Consider the following 18,521-nt stretch of genomic DNA (forward strand, 5'->3'; position numbering starts at 1 on the left):
CCCAGAGGCGCTACCACCGTCACTGATGGGCTCGACCTTGGCCAGCAGCGGGTCTGACTTGGAGCCGGCTGGTATTGGCTCTGTTGGACATGGGGGAAACTTCCAGCAGAAGCCACCTCTGTAGTCCCCCTGCTACCAAAACCTTGCCACACAAACCCAATACACATTATGATAGAATGTCTCTTGTTTTTTTTCCTCTTCATTGTTCACCCAACTTTGCTAATGAATTTTTAATGAGGATACAGTTTTCTAAAAATGTTGAGTCTTCTAGAATTTATTTGTTCGCTCTTGAGCTCAGTGTAGTTAGTCCCATGAGTAGTCACTTGTGTATGTTGTGCCAGGCTAGTATCTTTCTCAATTCCTTGTATTTCTGAGGTAACTACAGAAAAACAACTAACTAAGAAGGAAAAATGAGAGTAACATAGACCTATTTAAAAACATCCCCCCCCCCCCCCAACAAAAACTCCATGACAAACAAAAATGGAAATCACAAAAAGCAAACTTAGCTGTATGTCTTTTAAAAAAATCATGTCTAGGTATTTAAATGTTACTGGTTTTCTTCATCTTTCCGTTCAACATTTTATTGTTCTATATAGTATAAAAAGTATTACAGATTTATATATTGCCACAGATATGTGATTGCTGAAGTGAACTCTCAAAATGTTTCTTGCTGAGTTACAGTATTTGCTTCAAATGAGAGTCCCTTCCCTTTCTCCCCTTCTTTCTTTGTAGGATGTGTGAATTAGATGATTTGGATACAGAATTGGTGCAAACATTTAGACTAAGGATTGTAATGTTGTTATTTCTGTTTATTGCTATAAGAAGTGTTGAACTGCAATACAAGTGGCTTATTTACTATTAGCCATAAAATGAAAAATCACCTTCAAGCTTTAAGTTGCAAAATCGAGAAGAATAAATATGGTATTTCCTCAAAACAGGGAAATTGCTTGTGTTTTTCTAGAAAAGTATATCCTGCATGAAATCAATGATATACTAAATTGTTAGTATAACAATTAATTAAAGTAGATATCTGTTATAAAATTCTCATTAAATTCTTCTGTGCAGTCATCGTGCATAATTAAGACCCACAGGAAAACATTTGAAACCCTAATGTTCTCTTTTATTGTATTTGCAGATTCACATCATAGATTTTGATGATGAAAATAACATTATAAACAAAAACGTTCTCCTTCATCAAGTGGGTGAAATTTGGCACATTAGTACCAGTCCTGCAGATAAAGGTGTACTAGCAACCTGCTACAATAAAAGTAAGTCCTTTCTAACTGTGTTAAACTTGTTTAAGTGTTTTGATATTTTTGAATGTTCAAAGATTGAACATCTAGCTATGTGTAAACACTTTAAATCGAAATTATCAACACAGGCATTTTCCAGAAAATCTGCTGTACCATTACCTATACATCATTTGTCTCATATTCTTAGGTCATCTTGGTTAGAAGTCTACTTCTGCATTCAAATCAAGAAAAGCAGCAAAATAAAAGTATTGCTTGCCTGATTAATGCAAAGCATGGCAAATAAAATATATTCCTGGTATTTTAGATGTCATTCTTTTTATTGTTTTATATGTTTGCTTTTGAAAGTGGCAGTAAATGTCTTTCAAAACAGCATCATGCCAACCAGCATCAAGCTCTATTTTAAAATTGCAAGTGAAGTTTGTATATAATGTTATTTGTCATATGTTAAATGCAGATATGCCCACAGAGAACTATAAATTCTTATATAAATATCTCATCAGAAACAGTAGGAATGCTCCATGTGTAACCTAGCACTAAGTGCACAGCTGTTGAGATTAAGGATCTCTGTGCATTTCCTAGATGAGGCAGGTGTGAAGATTTTCTGTCATGAGGCTTGAAAAATCCACTTGCATCACTTGGGGAAGGGAGTACTCTTTCTCTCTGACAAGCAAGAAATCTGTGCTGTCAGTTGGAATAAATACTATTTCTTCTAGTAAATATTAGTCTATTCTTCTATGGAAATATGGTCCAAGAATATAAGAAAAATGTAGTGAGTTTCAGGCTCTGTGCATCTGTGGATGGTTGTGGAGATGTGAATTCCTGCTGCTCACCTGGTGGCTATGTTGGAGAGAAGGTTCCAGGACTGCTTGCTTCTTCTGGTTCTTTTGGATTGAAATAAAAGTGCTAAAATTTGAATTTCTTTCACAAATCTTATGTGAATCTTTTGAAGACAATTATAGAAGATAAGTAGAGTAATAAAGAGCTTTTTTGGTTTTCTAAATTTTGACTAAGAGAGCACTGAAATCGTATTGGCCTGGTTTTTGACTACTTTTTACTCTCTGGTTGACTTGGTGAACATAACTTTCTCACCTTGCCAGTGATCCATGGAAAAAATGAGAAAGCAGTAATCGGGCCTGAAATTCTAAAGTAGTCTTAGTAATTTTCTGGCTAGTTTCAGGGGAGAATCTGAGAAAGTTGTCAGAAGTCTCCTTTAAAGAAAACCAAAACAAGTTTCTAAGTTTCTTTCTCTAGCCTTTCTGAGTTGATTGCATTTTTATTTTCTTAAAGAATATTGTGCTGCACGGAATAGTGTGAAACATTTTAAAGAATTTCTGTACCTCTTTTTCAGTACATAACTGAACAGCAAGATGGTACAAGATAGCTTATCAAGTCCAATATTTCATGTATGTAACGTACCATTTAATGTTAACCAGTCTTCATTTTTTCAATTTGTGTCTATTCTTGAGCTCAAGTATTGCTCTAGAAAGTATGGCGAAAACAAATAGTTTTATACTTTTTTCTCAAGAAGGCCTATATTTAAGTTCTTTATAACAATTCCTTACAGCAATATGCATATTAATTGAAAATTCTCTTTCGGAGAGAGCTTACTGAGATTGCTAGAATTGAGCTTCTATCCAAACACTCTAAATATCTGTGAGTTTTCTGATTTCCATTATTGGACCTATTAATTCATATGTATGTTTTCTATTCTAGCTTGTGTTCTGGATTTAGTTTACCTAGTTTCTGAACATGAGGGTTTATTGTTTTACTTCATGTATCTTCATTTAGAATCATCAGCCATAAACTTTCTGCAGAAAATTAAGCAATGGAAACTTTTAAAATGTTTTTTTTTTTTGTATTGCATTTGTTTTGTTATTTTAAAAAGACTCTTAACTGTTTTCCTCATTGAAGTACCAGTCAAATGAGATGATGCTGTCAGGAACAGTCATACGTATTGTGACCATCTCTGCATCTGAACCCAATACTACTGGCAAATCTTGACTGTTTTTGAAACTTGGAGAGCAAAGAAAAGTGGTGTGTGTCCATTAGTAATAGCTATTTTTTGAAGTTGCTTAAATAAGTGGTGAAATGTGGCACTGAAGAAAAGTGGAATCATGTGCATTTTGCATTTCATAACTCACTGAAGTAAGCTAATGGAATAGGGTGAAGCACTCATGAAAAGACTTTGAAATTTCCTCTTTTATATTGGGAGAGATACTGAGTTTTCTTTCACTTTCTTACACTTATAGTTAGCATAACCAAGGGATGAATAAGGTCTTATGTTACTTTATGAAAAAACATGTAGTAGGTGCAAACAGAAGAGCACTTTTTTCACAGCTCTCCTGTTCTTTGTTTTGTGTCTAGGAGAAGTATGCCTTTAATATAGGAAGTTTGGGGAATATAATAGTGGTTGAACTGAAAGAGTAATACTGTGTACCTACTTTGAAGAGAGCTTTTTGGTCTTGATTAACTTTTTAAAAGCATTTTGCAGCTAGCGATACAGAAAAATATTGATTCCTGAATAATTTGCTTTAGTGTTTCAGTCATCTGGACTTGCTGTTCTTCAAACCATAGATTAATTCTTTTTCTAGAGCTGACTTACGCAAGATAAAAGATTTCTTTTTAAACATACTTTCCCTATAACTTAGCTACTCTTCCTTTTTTTAATCATACCATATTTTTAAAATGTAGTGAAAAATCTTTCCTCAGTATCCAGTTGTTATCATCCCCTGTAATATTATTGAGACGTTTAGACACTTTTTTTACTTTATTATCTACTTGACAGTTAAAACTACTGCCTCAAAGTCAAAGATAACGCTAGCAGTCTTGCTGTATGTTTTGAAATACAAGGGATCTGATGTTATTTGCTTCTCTTTTCTCTTGTAAGGATTAAATTTAGCAAAATAATTATAATACACAAAGCTTTTTGTTAATTTCTGCTGAGTGCTAAGAATTGCATGAGGAAACTGATACTCTTATTCAGCTGGTAACGATAGGTTATTTGTGGCGTCAAGACTCAAATGGAAAGTTATAAGCCCTCTGTGTGTTTGAGAAGGATGCTGATGCAATAATGTTTGAAAGTTTTTGCTGTTCTGGTTGAGAGAGGCCTTGAATTGATGTAACAAGGCTGTTAATCAAACGTTGAAAGATCTTCTCGGATGGGGAAGTTCCTATGTTTGGGTTTTTTGGTTTGTTTTGGGTTTTTTGTGTTTATTTTGTTTTCCTTCAAAGAGGGCACTTTAGCTACTTCCAAGCATGATTGTGTGGGATTTTACAGATCTGAAGCTTTTTTTCCATGCATGTGTATATGTATGTATGTTTTTTGGTGTCAGTCCCCCCCCCCGCCCCCAATATATATATACATAGCATCTGTTTCCAAAGTCATTGTTATGAAGTTTTTTGGGTTTGTTTTGTTTTGTTTTTTTTTTTTTTCCCCTGAATCATACAGGTAGGAAGCCTTCTTCAAAAGGAATGATGCTAATGTAGAAACAATGTGCCCCTGTCACTCGCTAGGGGATTTACAAATTATTTTTTTTTCCCCTGCTTCATGGATAAGTGAAATCTTTTTACTTGTCCTTGACTCATATAAGTGAAAGAGGCATAAGGAGGTACGACTTCAAATGTACATTATTATTATTATTATTATTATTATTGGTACACCTACTGAAGAGCAAAGTCATGTGCTCATGAGTCATAATAGTTAGGCTTCCATGTCAGTGAAAATTAATTTCCTTGTTGTCTACTGGATTGTTTTTAAGTGCTACACGCACATTAGAAACACCAATTTAGGAAAGTCATGTAATTGCAAAGGGAAAACTTATTCTACTCAGTTCCTGTCTTGATTATAGTGGTCCCTCCGGTCCCACCAATGATGGATATATCACTTAGGGAATTTTATACTATTACTACTGATGTTATAGGAAGATGATTTTATTATCAAGTGATAGGCTTACTAGTAATGTGTAATCTTGCCTAACTTTCAGCAAAGATCAGAAATCTACTATGCTGAAGGCATAGTACTTGCCTATATTATACATTTCTAACGTACTCGGCAATATTGTATGCTAGAAATGTATTAAGACCATTCCTGTGTAACTCGCATTGCTAATGGGCAAGATGTGTATTCAGTAGATCTAGTAGTTGATCAGAGGTGATGTTGTCTTTCTGCTTCTTGTCATTTGCCACCTTTGCTGTTAAAAAATTGCTTTTCTCATGTTCAAATGATAGTCCAGATATAGCCAAAGCATGATAAAACACTGAATGTTTTTTGATAAAACACTAAAACCGATTTGGTAACAGATAATGTTTTGTAAGGTTAATTTTGCACCTCTATTTTAATAAATAAATTATTTCCTAGGGTTTTTAAACAAACTTTATGGTTGTGGCGGGGGAGATATCAGCGTAGCAATCTGTGAACCTAGTGGCTTTCCTACGTTTTAGAAACATAATTGGATCCTTCAGATCCATGGTTTAAAATAAAGAAATAAAAATCCCTGACATGAGCTACCTATTTTAGGCAGTCATTACACTGAGAAGTAACTTTTTTTTTTTTTTTTTTTTTTTTTTTTTTTTTTTCCTTCTGCAAATGTGTTTGGCAGCTATTTGGTATTGTGAGCACTGTAAGAATTAGGAATGCTGTATTTTATCCCAGATTCCCTAACTGAAGGGAGAAGAGTGCATAAATACATGAAGAAGCTAGGCGTGAAGACGCTAGGTATAAGAGGGAAAAGAAGGATTAAAATCTGAATATTTTGGGGACGGGGGAAGAAGGCTTTGTAAAATTTATACTTGAGATATCTAGATGAACTTATGCACTGTTAGTCAGTTTTGTGACGTATTGATGCATTATTTTTCCCCTTTACTGCGGCAAGTCAAGTGTATTAAAATAGCGGGTGGGGTTTTTTTCTTGAACAGGATAAGATTGCTACTGACAGCTTTAAAATAGGTAAAAATTAAGGGGAAAAATTAGTTTCGTAGTCTTCTAGCTTTAGAAGTTAAATTAGATTGTTAAAATTCAGTATGATATAGATTAGGTTCTAAAAAAAGCTAAAAGGATGGATTGTTGAGAAAAGGGTACAATGTACAGAGGGTTTTGGGTGATGATAAAAGTGGCAATAAGCTGGAGTACTGCAGTTGCATTTTAATTGGTTAATGCTTAATCTCTGAAAATTTACACGTGCTTATTTGCCTTTAATATTTATTGATATCTTAGTTATATTCAACAAAGCAGAAATCAAATAATTTGCTTCACAGGGGTCCAGATTTGAAATGGAGGATGCTGTATTTAGTGGAAAATCCCTGTCAGAACAATTCTAGGAACTTTACACCTTGCTTCTTTTTTGCTATTCTGACTAGCTATAGTCAGTTGGCTATTCGCTTTTTACTTTCTTTTAACTAAAATGTGACAGGAGTGACACTTAAAAAGTGAATAAGAAAGGTGACAAAGTAATTAAGGACATTATAGTATCATAGTAGAAATGCACTTTTAAATATCAGAAAAGAATAATGATGGGGTGGGGTGAGGGTCAAGACTGTACCCTCCAAATAATGATATAAACCAGTGAGAATAATGGTACACTAAATATAATAAGAAGTTTAAAAATGAGGATAAATTAGTCTTCAAATTTGCAAGAAGTTGGTAGCCATCCAAGATGTCTATTCACCTGCTGAGGGGAAAATAATTTTACATGCATATTGCTAAGAGTTTGAAAGAAGCCTTGCTTCACTACACAAAAGTGCATTCTAGCCTATGCTAGCATAAATTTTTCATTGTGATGAGGTGAAATGCCAAAACCTTGTAGATCGTGCTAGAGTGGAGTCACTTGGGAACTAGAACAATGAAAACCTGACAAAGCCCTAGACCCCACTGGAATACGATCCCTATACAGTCTCAGTATTGCTGAAGTTTCAGGCTACAGGAGCGGAAATTGGAAAGCCATTTGAATGGACTTTTAATAGTGTTCCGAGGCAGGAAGAAATACCAACAGACAACAGACTGGAACATGTCTAATACCACTTTTGTATTCTTTTGTAAAGTAGGTGATGGAAGCCTCGGCTCTGGGGTTGGCTGAAAAAAGTGGGAGCCCTGGGTTAAGATCAAGTTGGGGAATACTTGAAAATATGTTGATTTCTGAATGATGCCCTCTTTGTCAGTCCAGTTTATAATACACTGTCATTGGGTATTTGAAAAATTTACCAGTTAGGTGGATGTGCATTGGTAGGTACAGGTTGTATGTGGTTTTTGAGTGTGAGTGTGTCTTGCTATGCTTTGTTTCTTATAGAACTTCATTTTAATCTGCTCTCTTGTTTATACATCCCTTCCTTTCTCTCACCTGCTATTTTAGAATACTGCTAAAATGGAGACGGACTATTTCCTAAGGACTTATAAATTAAATTTCAGCTACATTATTAAAGGAATAGAGAATGCAGAGGGATTTTTTTGTAGGCCATGTGAAGAGTTTTGCAGCCATGCCACTTTACCAGCAATGGATGGCTTCTTTCTGAATGACTTGTGTCTGGTCTCTGCACAGCAGAATATTCAGAATATTCAGTAAAGAGGGTGAATGCTCGTGATGATGTGTTTGGGGAAAACTATCATTCTAAAATAATTTTTTATAAATATAAAGGGAAGCCTTAATCCAATAGTTTCTACTTTATTCTTTGCAGAACCTGAATATAACTTTCATTATATCCTATAAGGTAGAATAAAACCTCAGAATTATACATTGCTCTGAGATACCGATGAATCTATTCAGAATATCAGTGAGGAACTAGTGGTTTGTTTAAATTTTGATACTATCTCATGGCTAGCTACTTGGGTAGTTACTATGTTCTGGTAGATGTACAGATGCTTAGAAGAGATGGTGAAATTGTTTGAGAAGTCAAGGGGTAAAGCAAACCGGTGGGTTTACATGAAGTGATGGGGAGATAGAAGAGTGGAAATAGAGAAATGATCCAGACTAAAAATTCTGCATTCACAGTTTGCCTGCTGAACCTCTAATTGGATCTAGGTAGCTATCTCCATTACTGTAAAGGTGAGTTTTCAGGGAGTGATTGTAAGCAGCTACTTCAGCGTATCTCCTGCTTGCAGGTGAAGGAAATGCTTGGGGGTGGGGGGCAAAAGTAAATGACCCAATCTCAAGAGCATAATCATAGGCAATGCCAATGCACTGTTAACTGTCACAGATCTGATGGGGAAATGTTTACTGAAAGACAAAGTGAAGAAATGAAGGAAGTAGTATAATTGGAGAAATAAGGAGATCCTGAAGGAAGGACATCTCAACAACAAATAAGGGGTATGTCACTTAAAGGACAAGCATATGACTGCAACTATGCGTGAGTAAGCAACAAGGTGTGAGGTGGTACGTAGCCTTTGGGCAATCAGTTCTGTGTAAGACTGTAGAAATGTTAAAGGGGTAAGATACGGCCCTTAAGTGTTAGCATTTTGTAGGTGTTTTCTGTACCATTTAGTGTCTGTCAGTAGAAAAATCTATTATTGTGACTAAATGTCTGCCTGCTCAGTTTTTTGATTAGTGCTTTCTATTTTGCATTTTCTTTCTTCATCTGTGGCAACTCCCCCTATTTTCCTGAGGCCTTATGTTCTTCTTCCTTTCCATGCCATTTACTGAAACGCTCAATGAAATAATTTGTCGATTCTTAAATCGTTGAGTCTAACTTTTAGTTTTGATGCTGCTGTAAGATGAACAGCGGTCTGAAGACTTCATTTCTCTTTTTCACTGTTTCAAACAGTGCTAGCAAACTAAACAAAATGTTTACGCTGATAGTTTATGCAGTTGTGAATTGAGTTGCAAGGGTATTTTCACAGCCACAAGAGTACCTTTATGTAATTGAAAACTTGAAAATTAGAATGTGACATAATGGGCCACAAAAAATAACAGCATTGAAGTCTGATGTTTGGAATTATTCACTTTAATGATGTCAAGCAGCATGGGAGCAGGTGTGGAGAGTGTGTGTGTGAGTATTTAAGAAGAAAACAACTCTTACCTGCTAGCTTGTGAGGTATAAAACCTGCTGACTCTAAACAAACAAACAAACAAACCCCCCCCCCCAACTTAATATTGAATAATCAGGTTTTGGTATTGGACAGCTGGCTGCTCTTGGTTTTTTGCATCAGTATTGCTATAATGATATTTTTTGCTGGAAATTATAACCCATAGAGTAAAATAAATCATTTCAGGATATTAGACTAATATTTTACGGTTATATATGTATTCCAGTAACTTGGACAGGGCCATGGCATTGACCTAGGGACTGACTTGCAGTAGTGCGTGCTGTTAGACTCAGGATGTTCCCTGAGCAGTTTTGGTGTGGGCCACCTAGCACTTTCAGGCAATGGTGCTCAGAGGTAGTCCAAGAACATCATGAGTATTTGGAGTGCGGCCTCCTTCCTTCAGCTTACCCTGAAAAAATTTTGAGCTTAACTATGTTAGCTGGCCTCAGGGCTGGAGAACTGTACCTGACTTTATTGAGTTGCCAAAAAATAAAATATCTGTCATGGTTCTCCATTGCAGATTGTTATAAAATACACAGATTGTTTGTTTTGGAGAATGTAGTGCAGGGAAACATGCAAGTACTTCAGAAATTAGACAAAAGACATGATTAAGACATATATGAAATAAATTAAGGTAGGAAGCTATGGTCAAGAATTTCTGTTCTGCTTATCTCGGTATGATGGTTCTGTTGTGCAGCTTATTCCACAAAATTGAGAGAAATAATTTTGGAGATAATTTGGTCCTTCTAGAGAAGAACAGAGTTTTGGAACAGTTATCCTTTTTGTATAGCTTTTATACAGTGTCTAGTGCTATGAGGTGGTCGTGTTGTAATTAGGATTGCTAGGTATTGTGCAGGTATGTCTTAAAGAATGCTGATGAATTAGAGAAAACTTCACACTTCTCAATTTGAAGTGAATGTTTAACTGCTGGGTATTAGGTGCACAAGTTCATTGAGGCAAAATATGTGTCTAATGATGATAACTGTCTAATTTATCCTAGCTTTTGCTTCTGAAGATGGTACTCTTTTCTAGCTGTTTTCAGATACTAAATTCTGAATTAGACCGTGGACCAGAGCTCTTTGCCAGCATGGTAATTTCTGAGTTTATAGAAAGGTTTCAGGTAATCTGAGGTTTAACAAATGTTCATGCTTTGACTAATTAGAAAGGAATAATTCAAACTCTTTAAATAATGTCAATAAATTATATAGAATATACTGAAGAATTGTTTTAGGAGTTGCTTGTGATTATTTTACCTGTGCTTTTCATCATTGAATGATATTTAGCAGAACTTCGAGAGAAAGTGTTTTGGTTTTTTGTTTTTTTGTTTTTTTTTAAACAGCTGACATTTCTTTTTCTTGATGACATTGAGACCATAGGCAGTCCTGAGCAAAGGAGCAACATGTCACATGCTCTCTGGTACTTCTGTCATCCTTGAAATGTGTGACTTTAGTCTCATCAAGTACAATTAAAAAATGACAGCTATTTTGAAGGAGGGCAGTTTTTCATAGAATGCTATATCCTGTGCTGCTTGGAGAAGAATGGTCATTGGTTATTTCTCTTAAAAATTCCTGTGGGAACAAAGGATGAAAGACATGTTATGTACAACTACACAAGGAAATGCAAAGTCAAAAAGAAAAATGTGAATGTGTATTCTTGATAGATTTATTATTATTTTTTGTAAGCTGGCAGTCACAGATCTTAAAAACATTAGGAAGAATACTTGTCACCTTGTTCTTTGGGTATCTTCTGTAGTAGTTCATGAAGGAAATACTTAAACAATGTGTAAAGAAAAGTATTAGCAGGAAAATGAGCCCTAAAATGTTTAAAAGCCCATTGATATCTGATGACTCTTAACTGCTGCCAGAAATGCACCACGAGGTGAAGGCAAAATGAGCATTTAAATAGTTCAACTTGATTCTTAGGCAGACTTGTCAAATTAATAAGCATCTCTTGTACTGATGGCATCAGTATATGCTGTTGTACCTGTTCTGATTCATATTTGTTGCTAATGACACTAGAGATTTCTTTAAAAAGAGGGAAACATGACTGCAGTCTATCAATTGCAGAGCTGTTTAAAATCTAAACCAGCTATCAGTGAAGGTCTCTGTTGTATATTTATAAATGCAAAAAGTTTGAAAGGGAAAAAGAGGGTGGTCATTTTTTCTTCCATTCCCTTCATAAAAGCAAGCAAACCAAATGCTATTTTTTGCTCATATCCTTTCAACATTTTCCCCTTTCAAATCAGATCATCTTGTCCTAGTGAACAGGGAAACTGGCATCCCAGGATGTGTGTGCTGATGAAGGGAGGGCTATTGATCAGTCTGTTTTCAGACTTTCATTTTATTGGGCAGCTACTTAGCTTCAATGGCTAAGAAAAACTTGGAGGAATTTTAAATACAGTACACTTTTCCATAAAAATTTGCAGTTTACAGAGCACAGTATGTTCTCCATCTCACGTTCCTCCATAACAGGATTATTTGCAGTTCACCTGAATGTACTAATAAGATTACTTGAACTGTTGGGAAAAGTAAGAGTGTCTTCAGTGCTGCAAATTAATCTGTGTGTGTTTCATTCCTTGTCTGTGCCTTCCTTTTGTTTTGAAATATGGCTTGCTTAAGAATTGGTTATCACAAACCCTAGTATGACTTCCTGTCCATTTCTGCTTTGGGGGTTGAGGAAAACAGAGGAAGAGCTGCTGAGATACCATTCCTATTTATCTCCAAAGTAGATCAGGAGAAAAGGGAGCCTAGTTATCCTGATTGATTATCAGGGTAACCTTCACCTATACAGAATTAAAAATTTTCTTGGACATAACTATCAGTTCTAGTGGAAAACCTACAGAGGTGGGGGGAAAAAAAAGGAATGACACAACGATCTTGTTTGTTAGTGTGAACTATTTTTGGTATGGAGTGGATGGGTGAGATGCAGCAAGGCATTTTACCTTCATGCTGCTGTTTCTGTGAGAGGTAAGTATATAAGAACTATCTTTACCTTTTCCTTCCAAATGGAATAGTGCCAACCTGTTGATCAGACCAATGACTGGTTCATCTATACCAGTATCATGACTCCTACAGCAGCAACAGGAGATCCTATGTAGAACAGCATAGACAGGTTTATAGATAGGTCTCTAATCCCTTTTTGAACCAGCTGGGACTGCCTTCTGCCACAAACTTTTTTAACATCAATTTTCAGTCAGCTACTCACTGGCCAAAGTCCCCACCCTTTAATTTTAAACTTACCTTGTACTATTTCAGTGAGTGCCACTTAGTTCTAAGATTGCAAGATTTGGCCTGTAATAGCAATTCTTTCACCTTGCCACTGCTTTTCTGTTTCTGTAAACTTGGGTCATGTTCTTCCCAAGGTGTTTTCCTTCTAAATGAAATAGTTCTAACCTGTTGAACATCTAATAAGACAGTTTTTCTACCATCTTCGTTTACGTTGCCCTTCTCCAAATCTGCTATGCCCTTCTTTAGATGCAAACACTAGAATTGCATTCTCCTTTTGAGATATATGGGCATTACCAAGTTTTTATGGGGCTGTGAAACAATGCTTTCTATTTTATTCTCAGTGCCCTTTGTACGGATGCCTGATGTTTTGCTGGCTTCCATAGCTACTGCTGCACATTAGGTTCAGAGAACTGTCAGTCTTGACACAAAGAACTTTTTTCTGAGTTGTAACTACCAGTTCTGAGTGCAGTATCATGTCAGGATGGCTTAAATTATTTTTCTCTACAATGCATTAACTAACTTTTGTATACAGAGAAGCTCATCTGTCACTTTTTTGGCCACCAAGTTTTCTGGAGTCCTTCAGTTGTTCCCGCCTTTGGCATGGCATGGAATTATCTGAAAGTGTCAACTCCTGTAAGACTAGGAGTTGATACTGTGACACTAATAACACTATTTGGGGAGCTCACGGTGGAATGCCTCTTTTGTTTTTAACTTTAGCGTTTCAGATAAATCCTTGTTTTAAGTCCATGGGATAAGGCTAGATGAATTTCTCTCACTAGGAAGAGGGAAAATGAAATTTAAAAGCAAAATCTCTATCAGGTGTAACAATAATGAGATTTTTTTTAAGTCAGGTTGTTATCACTGCAACAAAAATAGATTCTATCTGTAAAGTGACTGACTAATGAAAGCAGCACCCTTAAAGTTGGTTTAAAAACCTTTCCCAGACTATTTTGAAATTAAGTACTTTAAAAATAATTTTCTACGTTGCTGTTGTCTTCTGTGTTTGCGCTTGCCCCTGCTTCTCTTAAGTATTCAATTTCTTAAATCCATTGAAATATATGTGGAAACCAATTTATTTTTCCAGTGCAAATGTGTTTTTCAACTCCTGTAAATACAGGTTCTGCACTTCCATTACATGTAGGGACATACAAAGCCACCAGAGGGCAAAAGAAAGTGCAAATGGAGAAGGCTGTTCTTATCTGCAGCTTTACACATGCAGGCAGGCACGTGTGCAAACAAGATACAACCGCTGCACAGTGGCACCTGAAGACTCAGTATAAATAGCTCGGGTTTGTAGATCCAGAACATAGAGACATACAAACATGAAACTGCTGTTTAATTTTGATGAAAAGGAAAATAAAGTCTGCATTTAAAACCCATTAATTTAAAAACATTAAACCTGCTATGAGTTATGGTTGTCTGGTGCATTACACGTACGCACAGTAAACTTGTCTATTAAAAAAAAAAAACAAACAACTTCCTGCAGAGAAAATTCATCAGTAAGGGTATTGGAAATAATGCTGCTGGTGATGCTTTCAACTGCTTAGTATTGAAAACAGCAGGTGACACTGACTTCACTGGTTTCACTTTCCTTTGCTGTAGTGAAAACACTCCATGTAGGGAGATCATTGGTACAGCCATGTGAAATGCTACAGTTATTAAAATGGGGAGGGAAGTTGAATGCATCTCTCTAAATATTCCCCAGTGCTCTTCTCAGCAGTAGTGGAGGCTTGTACAGAAGAAAGTTTATTCCCATAGTTTGAAGGAGGAAATAAATGTGCTTGGTATTCTCCTAATGTTCTTTGTAGCTTGTACCTGTTGTTTTTCTATGAATTCTAGCTGTTATATGTAATCTGTAGTGTTCCTTTACAAGTACCCTTCAATAAGGTTTTAAGTGTTGTGGCTTACTGTCTGATCCAGATGATGGAAAACCACTACAGAAGTGGTGAATGGCTTGAGAAATTGTTCCATGCTAATTGCTGTTCAGGTTTGAAGGCCTCTGTGCATGGATGTATATTGAGTTCAGTCCAAATGACAGGTAACATAGCTGTATTATCTTAGTCTGTGCTATAATCTTATTCATATGTAAGACTGCAGTAGGAGTCAAGCTCAGTAGTGTCTCAGCCAGTGAGTAAGAGCAGATACATAGGGAAAAGTGTAAGAACTGGGGGATTCTATATGATATAATTAACTTGAAGCACAGATGCTTGTTATCCCTTGATTTAGGATTTCATCTTTATTTGACAGCCATTATCAGGATAATTGTAACATTTGTGCTGTGAAGCAAAATAGAACTAATATCAGAAAGAAGAGGGAGGAGAGAAAATTACTGAAATTGGAGTATTACAGGATGGTCATGATATTGAAAAGAGTGCTTCTAAAATACAGGAAGTGGATAAAATGCTTCTGAATTAGAACTGTCACTGGGAGAGAATCTGTTGAATTATCAAGCTGCTCTATCCTTCAGTATTAGAAGGCTTCATTCTCTTCCCCCTCCTTCCCCCCCTTTTTTTTTGAGCTTAGAACAAGAAGAATGGTTTTCCTTCTCCAATTTCAAAGAGCTTTTTAAATCAAAATTTTCAAATATTGAACTGAAATAGTATAATAAACTGAAAGAAAATGCGTTCTTTCTCCATCTCCAGTCAATGCTATTGTTGCAGTAAATAACATTTTGTAGATAAGCATAAGGTCTTAGAGTATGCGTTTAGGTGTTCTTGTCCAACTAGCTTGTTGAATAACTGAAACTTAGAGGCTTGGTTTTTTCAGGTTTGCATTAGACTTAGGAGTTATTCCTGAATCATGCAAGTGAAACCAAGCATAATGTGCAAGTTCCTTCCAGTAAATGTTAAGACATTTTGCAATTTCACCTTTTTTTGCATTCCATTTTCTGTGTCCTTTCCACCATAGAAGGATAGCCTGCTTCAGCTTTTCCATGTTCCATCTTTCTTGGAATGCTGGAGAGGCTGAAGAAGAGTCGCTTGCTTGATAGACTCTTAAGAGAACGCTAAATTTTTTTTTTCTTTTGCTCTTGCTGACTTTTATCAAAACCACAATTCAAGTCCTAGCCATATCTTAAATGTTTAGCTAATTGATAATTTTTTTATAAGGTAGGAAATCTAGAGTTTGATCTAGTCATCTGATAACACTAAAACTGTAGAGTATTCTATTCTCTACAGTGCTTACGTGAAATGTGTTCAAATATTTTGAAGACTATTATAATTCAAGTCCTTTTTTCACTAATTTTTAGGTGATGGTTTGCAACCTTAATTCTCTTAACTTGTGTGAGTGTTTTTTAAAAGGAAACTGTGATTATATTGACTTCATGCATCATCAAACAAGCATCAACATTTCTGACCATTAGACATAAAACTTAAGGACCATTGCAGACATTTCTGCTCCTGTAGCTACTGGAGTGACAGGTAGCTACAGGGAATATGAGAATTTGAGGTTAATGTTTATGTGCCTTTTCTGGCATTGTGAAGATTATTTTGCAGCTCAGCATAGTTTTTTTGATGTCCACTGTGGGTACGTGTGCCATCCAGTAGACCAACAGCATTTCTCCACTGTTTAAGAATCATGGAGTAATTCAGGTTGTAAGGAATGTCAGAGGGTTTTAAGGGATGTTGAACTAGAGTTCAACCTCCTACCTGAAGCAGAATCAACAATGATATCAAACCAGGTTTTTCAGGGCCTTATATGTTTGGGGTTTTTTATGCTTAAGTGGAATTTTCCTTTATTTCAATTTGTGCCTATTGCCTCTTATCCTGTCACTGGGTGCTACTGAGAGAGTTTGACTCGGTCTTCTTTAGTTCCTAACAACATTATTTATTCACATTAATAATGTGCCTTCTCTTTTTCAGTCTCCAATCCCATCATCATCTCTGTGGCCCTTACCTGCACTTGCTCCAGTATATCCATGTTTCTTTTGTACTGGGGAGCCCAGAACTGGATGCAGTTTTCCATATGTGGTCTGCCCAGGACTGAGTAGAGGGGAAGGTTCACATCCCTTGACCTGCTAGTGATGATCTGTCTAACGCAGCCCAGGAGGCTGTTAGCTTTCTTTGGCACAAGTGCACTGCTGGCTCATGTTTACATTGCTGCTGCCAGGACCTGCAGGGCCTTTTCTGCAGAGCTGTTCTCTAGCTGCTCAGCCCCCCCAGTGTGCACTGGAGCATGGGGTTACTCCTCCTCGGGTGCAAGGCTTTGTGTCTCACTGTTGAACTTCATGAGGTTCCTGTTGGTCCCTTTCTGCAGCCTGTTGCGGTCCCTCTGAGGTTCCCTGAGGTCATTAATGAAGATGCCAAACAGTATTGGCCCCACTGCTAGCCCCTGGGATACACCAGTAGTGACTGGCTTCCAGGTGGATTTCATGCCACTGATCACAACCCTTTGAGAATGGCACTCATTGAGTTCTGCCACTTTTCAACCCACCATGTTGTCCACCTGTACTTCATCAGCTTGTCAGTGAGGATGTTATGGGAGACTATACCAAAGGCTTGTTAAAGTAAAGATAAACAACATCAACTACTCTCCCCATGTTTACCGAGCCTGTATTTTCAATTTAATTTTCATTGCAGAATGCAGTCAAATTTGTCAGGCATGATATCCTCTTCATAAATCTGTACTGAGTACTCCCAGTCACTTTATATTTGGAAATATTTTACAGGTTCACTTAATCTGTCACCTTCCTAGGGATTGAGTGGAGGCTGACTTTCTTAAAGTCCTCAGGAACCTCTCCCCATCACCATGTCCTTTCAAAAATAATTGAAAGTGGCCTCATAATTACATTGGCCAGCTTCCTCAGCTCTTGTGAGTGCATCCACTCAGGTCCCATTTGTTTAAATATTCCCAAACTTGATGCTTCTCTATGGAGGGCGAGTCTTTATTGCTCCAGACTTTCCCACTGGTCTTGGAGGCCTGGGATCCCTGAATCCTGAGGGTAGTAAAAACCAGGGTGAAGAAAACATTCACTACTTTGGACTTCTTTGTGTTCTCTGTAATCAGGTCCCCTGCCTCATTCAGCAGTGGGCCCCCATTTTCTCAAGTCTTCCCTTTGCTGCTGATATATCTGTAGAAGCCCTTCTTGTTGATTTTTGTTTCTTTACCAGATTCAACTCCAGAGGAGCTTTGGCTTCCTCACCACATTCTTGTGTGGTGAGATATTGTTTCTGTATCTCTCTGAAGCCACCTGTCCCTTCCACCTCTTGTACGCTTTCTTTTTATGTTTGAAGTTAGTCAGGAACTCCTTCTTCACGTATGCAAGCCTCCTGCCCCTTCTGTTTCACTTCCTACTCATCTGGATGGACCATTCCTGAGCTTGGAGGAGGTAAACCTTGAAAATCAACCCGTTCTTCTGAATCCCCTTTCTCTCCAGGTCTGTCTTCCATGGGTTCTTTGAAGCTGATCCCTAACCAGGCCAAAGTCTGCTCTCCTAAAGCTCACGGCGATGTGTGATTCTGTTATCTGCCTTGATCTTTCATGTCAGGGAACAAGATGAACTCCTCCATCTCCTGATCTTTGTAGCCTAGGCTTCCCCCAGCCTTCACACCTCCGACCAGTTCTTTGATGTTTGTAACTGAGGTCCAGCAGAACACCTCCATTGTCTCATTGATCACTGGTGTTTAGTTATCATCAATGTACTGCAGAAACCTCCTGTATCCGGCTGCATTTCCGTTCCAGTAGATGCTGAGGTGGTTAAAGTCCCATAGGAGGACCAGGACCTATGAATGTAAAGCTCCTTGTTGTTGTCTGAAGGTTGTGTTATTCTCTGCTTCATCCTTCCTGTAGCAGACACCAACTGCAATGTTGCCACATTGGTCTACCTTCTAATGCTAAACCATGAGCTCTCAGCTGGCCCTCTGTATTGGCTTTGTGTGGCAAGGTTTTGGTAGCGGGGCAGGGGGGGCTTTATAGGGGTGGCTTCTGTAAGAAGCTGCTGGAAGCTTCCCCCATGTCCGACAGAGCCCATGCCAGCCGGCTCTAAGACGGACCCACCGCCGGCCAAGGCTGAGCCCATCAGCAATAGTGGTA

General features: G+C 37.3%; 1 protein-coding gene across 3 annotated transcripts in view; it reads left to right on the forward strand.

Moving 5' to 3' along the window:
* The window catches only part of TSSC1 (tumor suppressing subtransferable candidate 1), a 97,999-nt gene that overhangs the window by 17,578 nt on the left and 61,900 nt on the right, over nt 1-18,521 (forward strand). For 2 of the 3 annotated variants that reach the window (XM_010566716.1, XM_010566715.1), the window contains exon 3: nt 1,136-1,268. In XM_010566716.1, the coding sequence (XP_010565018.1) occupies nt 1,136-1,268 (133 nt within the window). Of the gene's footprint in view, nt 1-1,135; nt 1,269-7,698; nt 7,795-18,521 lie in introns of all 3 variants that reach the window. The other variant, XM_010566717.1, reaches the window with a different exon arrangement.

This window comes from Haliaeetus leucocephalus, unplaced genomic scaffold (genome assembly GCF_000737465.1).
Source record: "Haliaeetus leucocephalus isolate CR32 unplaced genomic scaffold, Haliaeetus_leucocephalus-4.0 Scaffold217, whole genome shotgun sequence".
Classification (NCBI taxonomy): Eukaryota; Metazoa; Chordata; class Aves; order Accipitriformes; family Accipitridae; genus Haliaeetus; species Haliaeetus leucocephalus.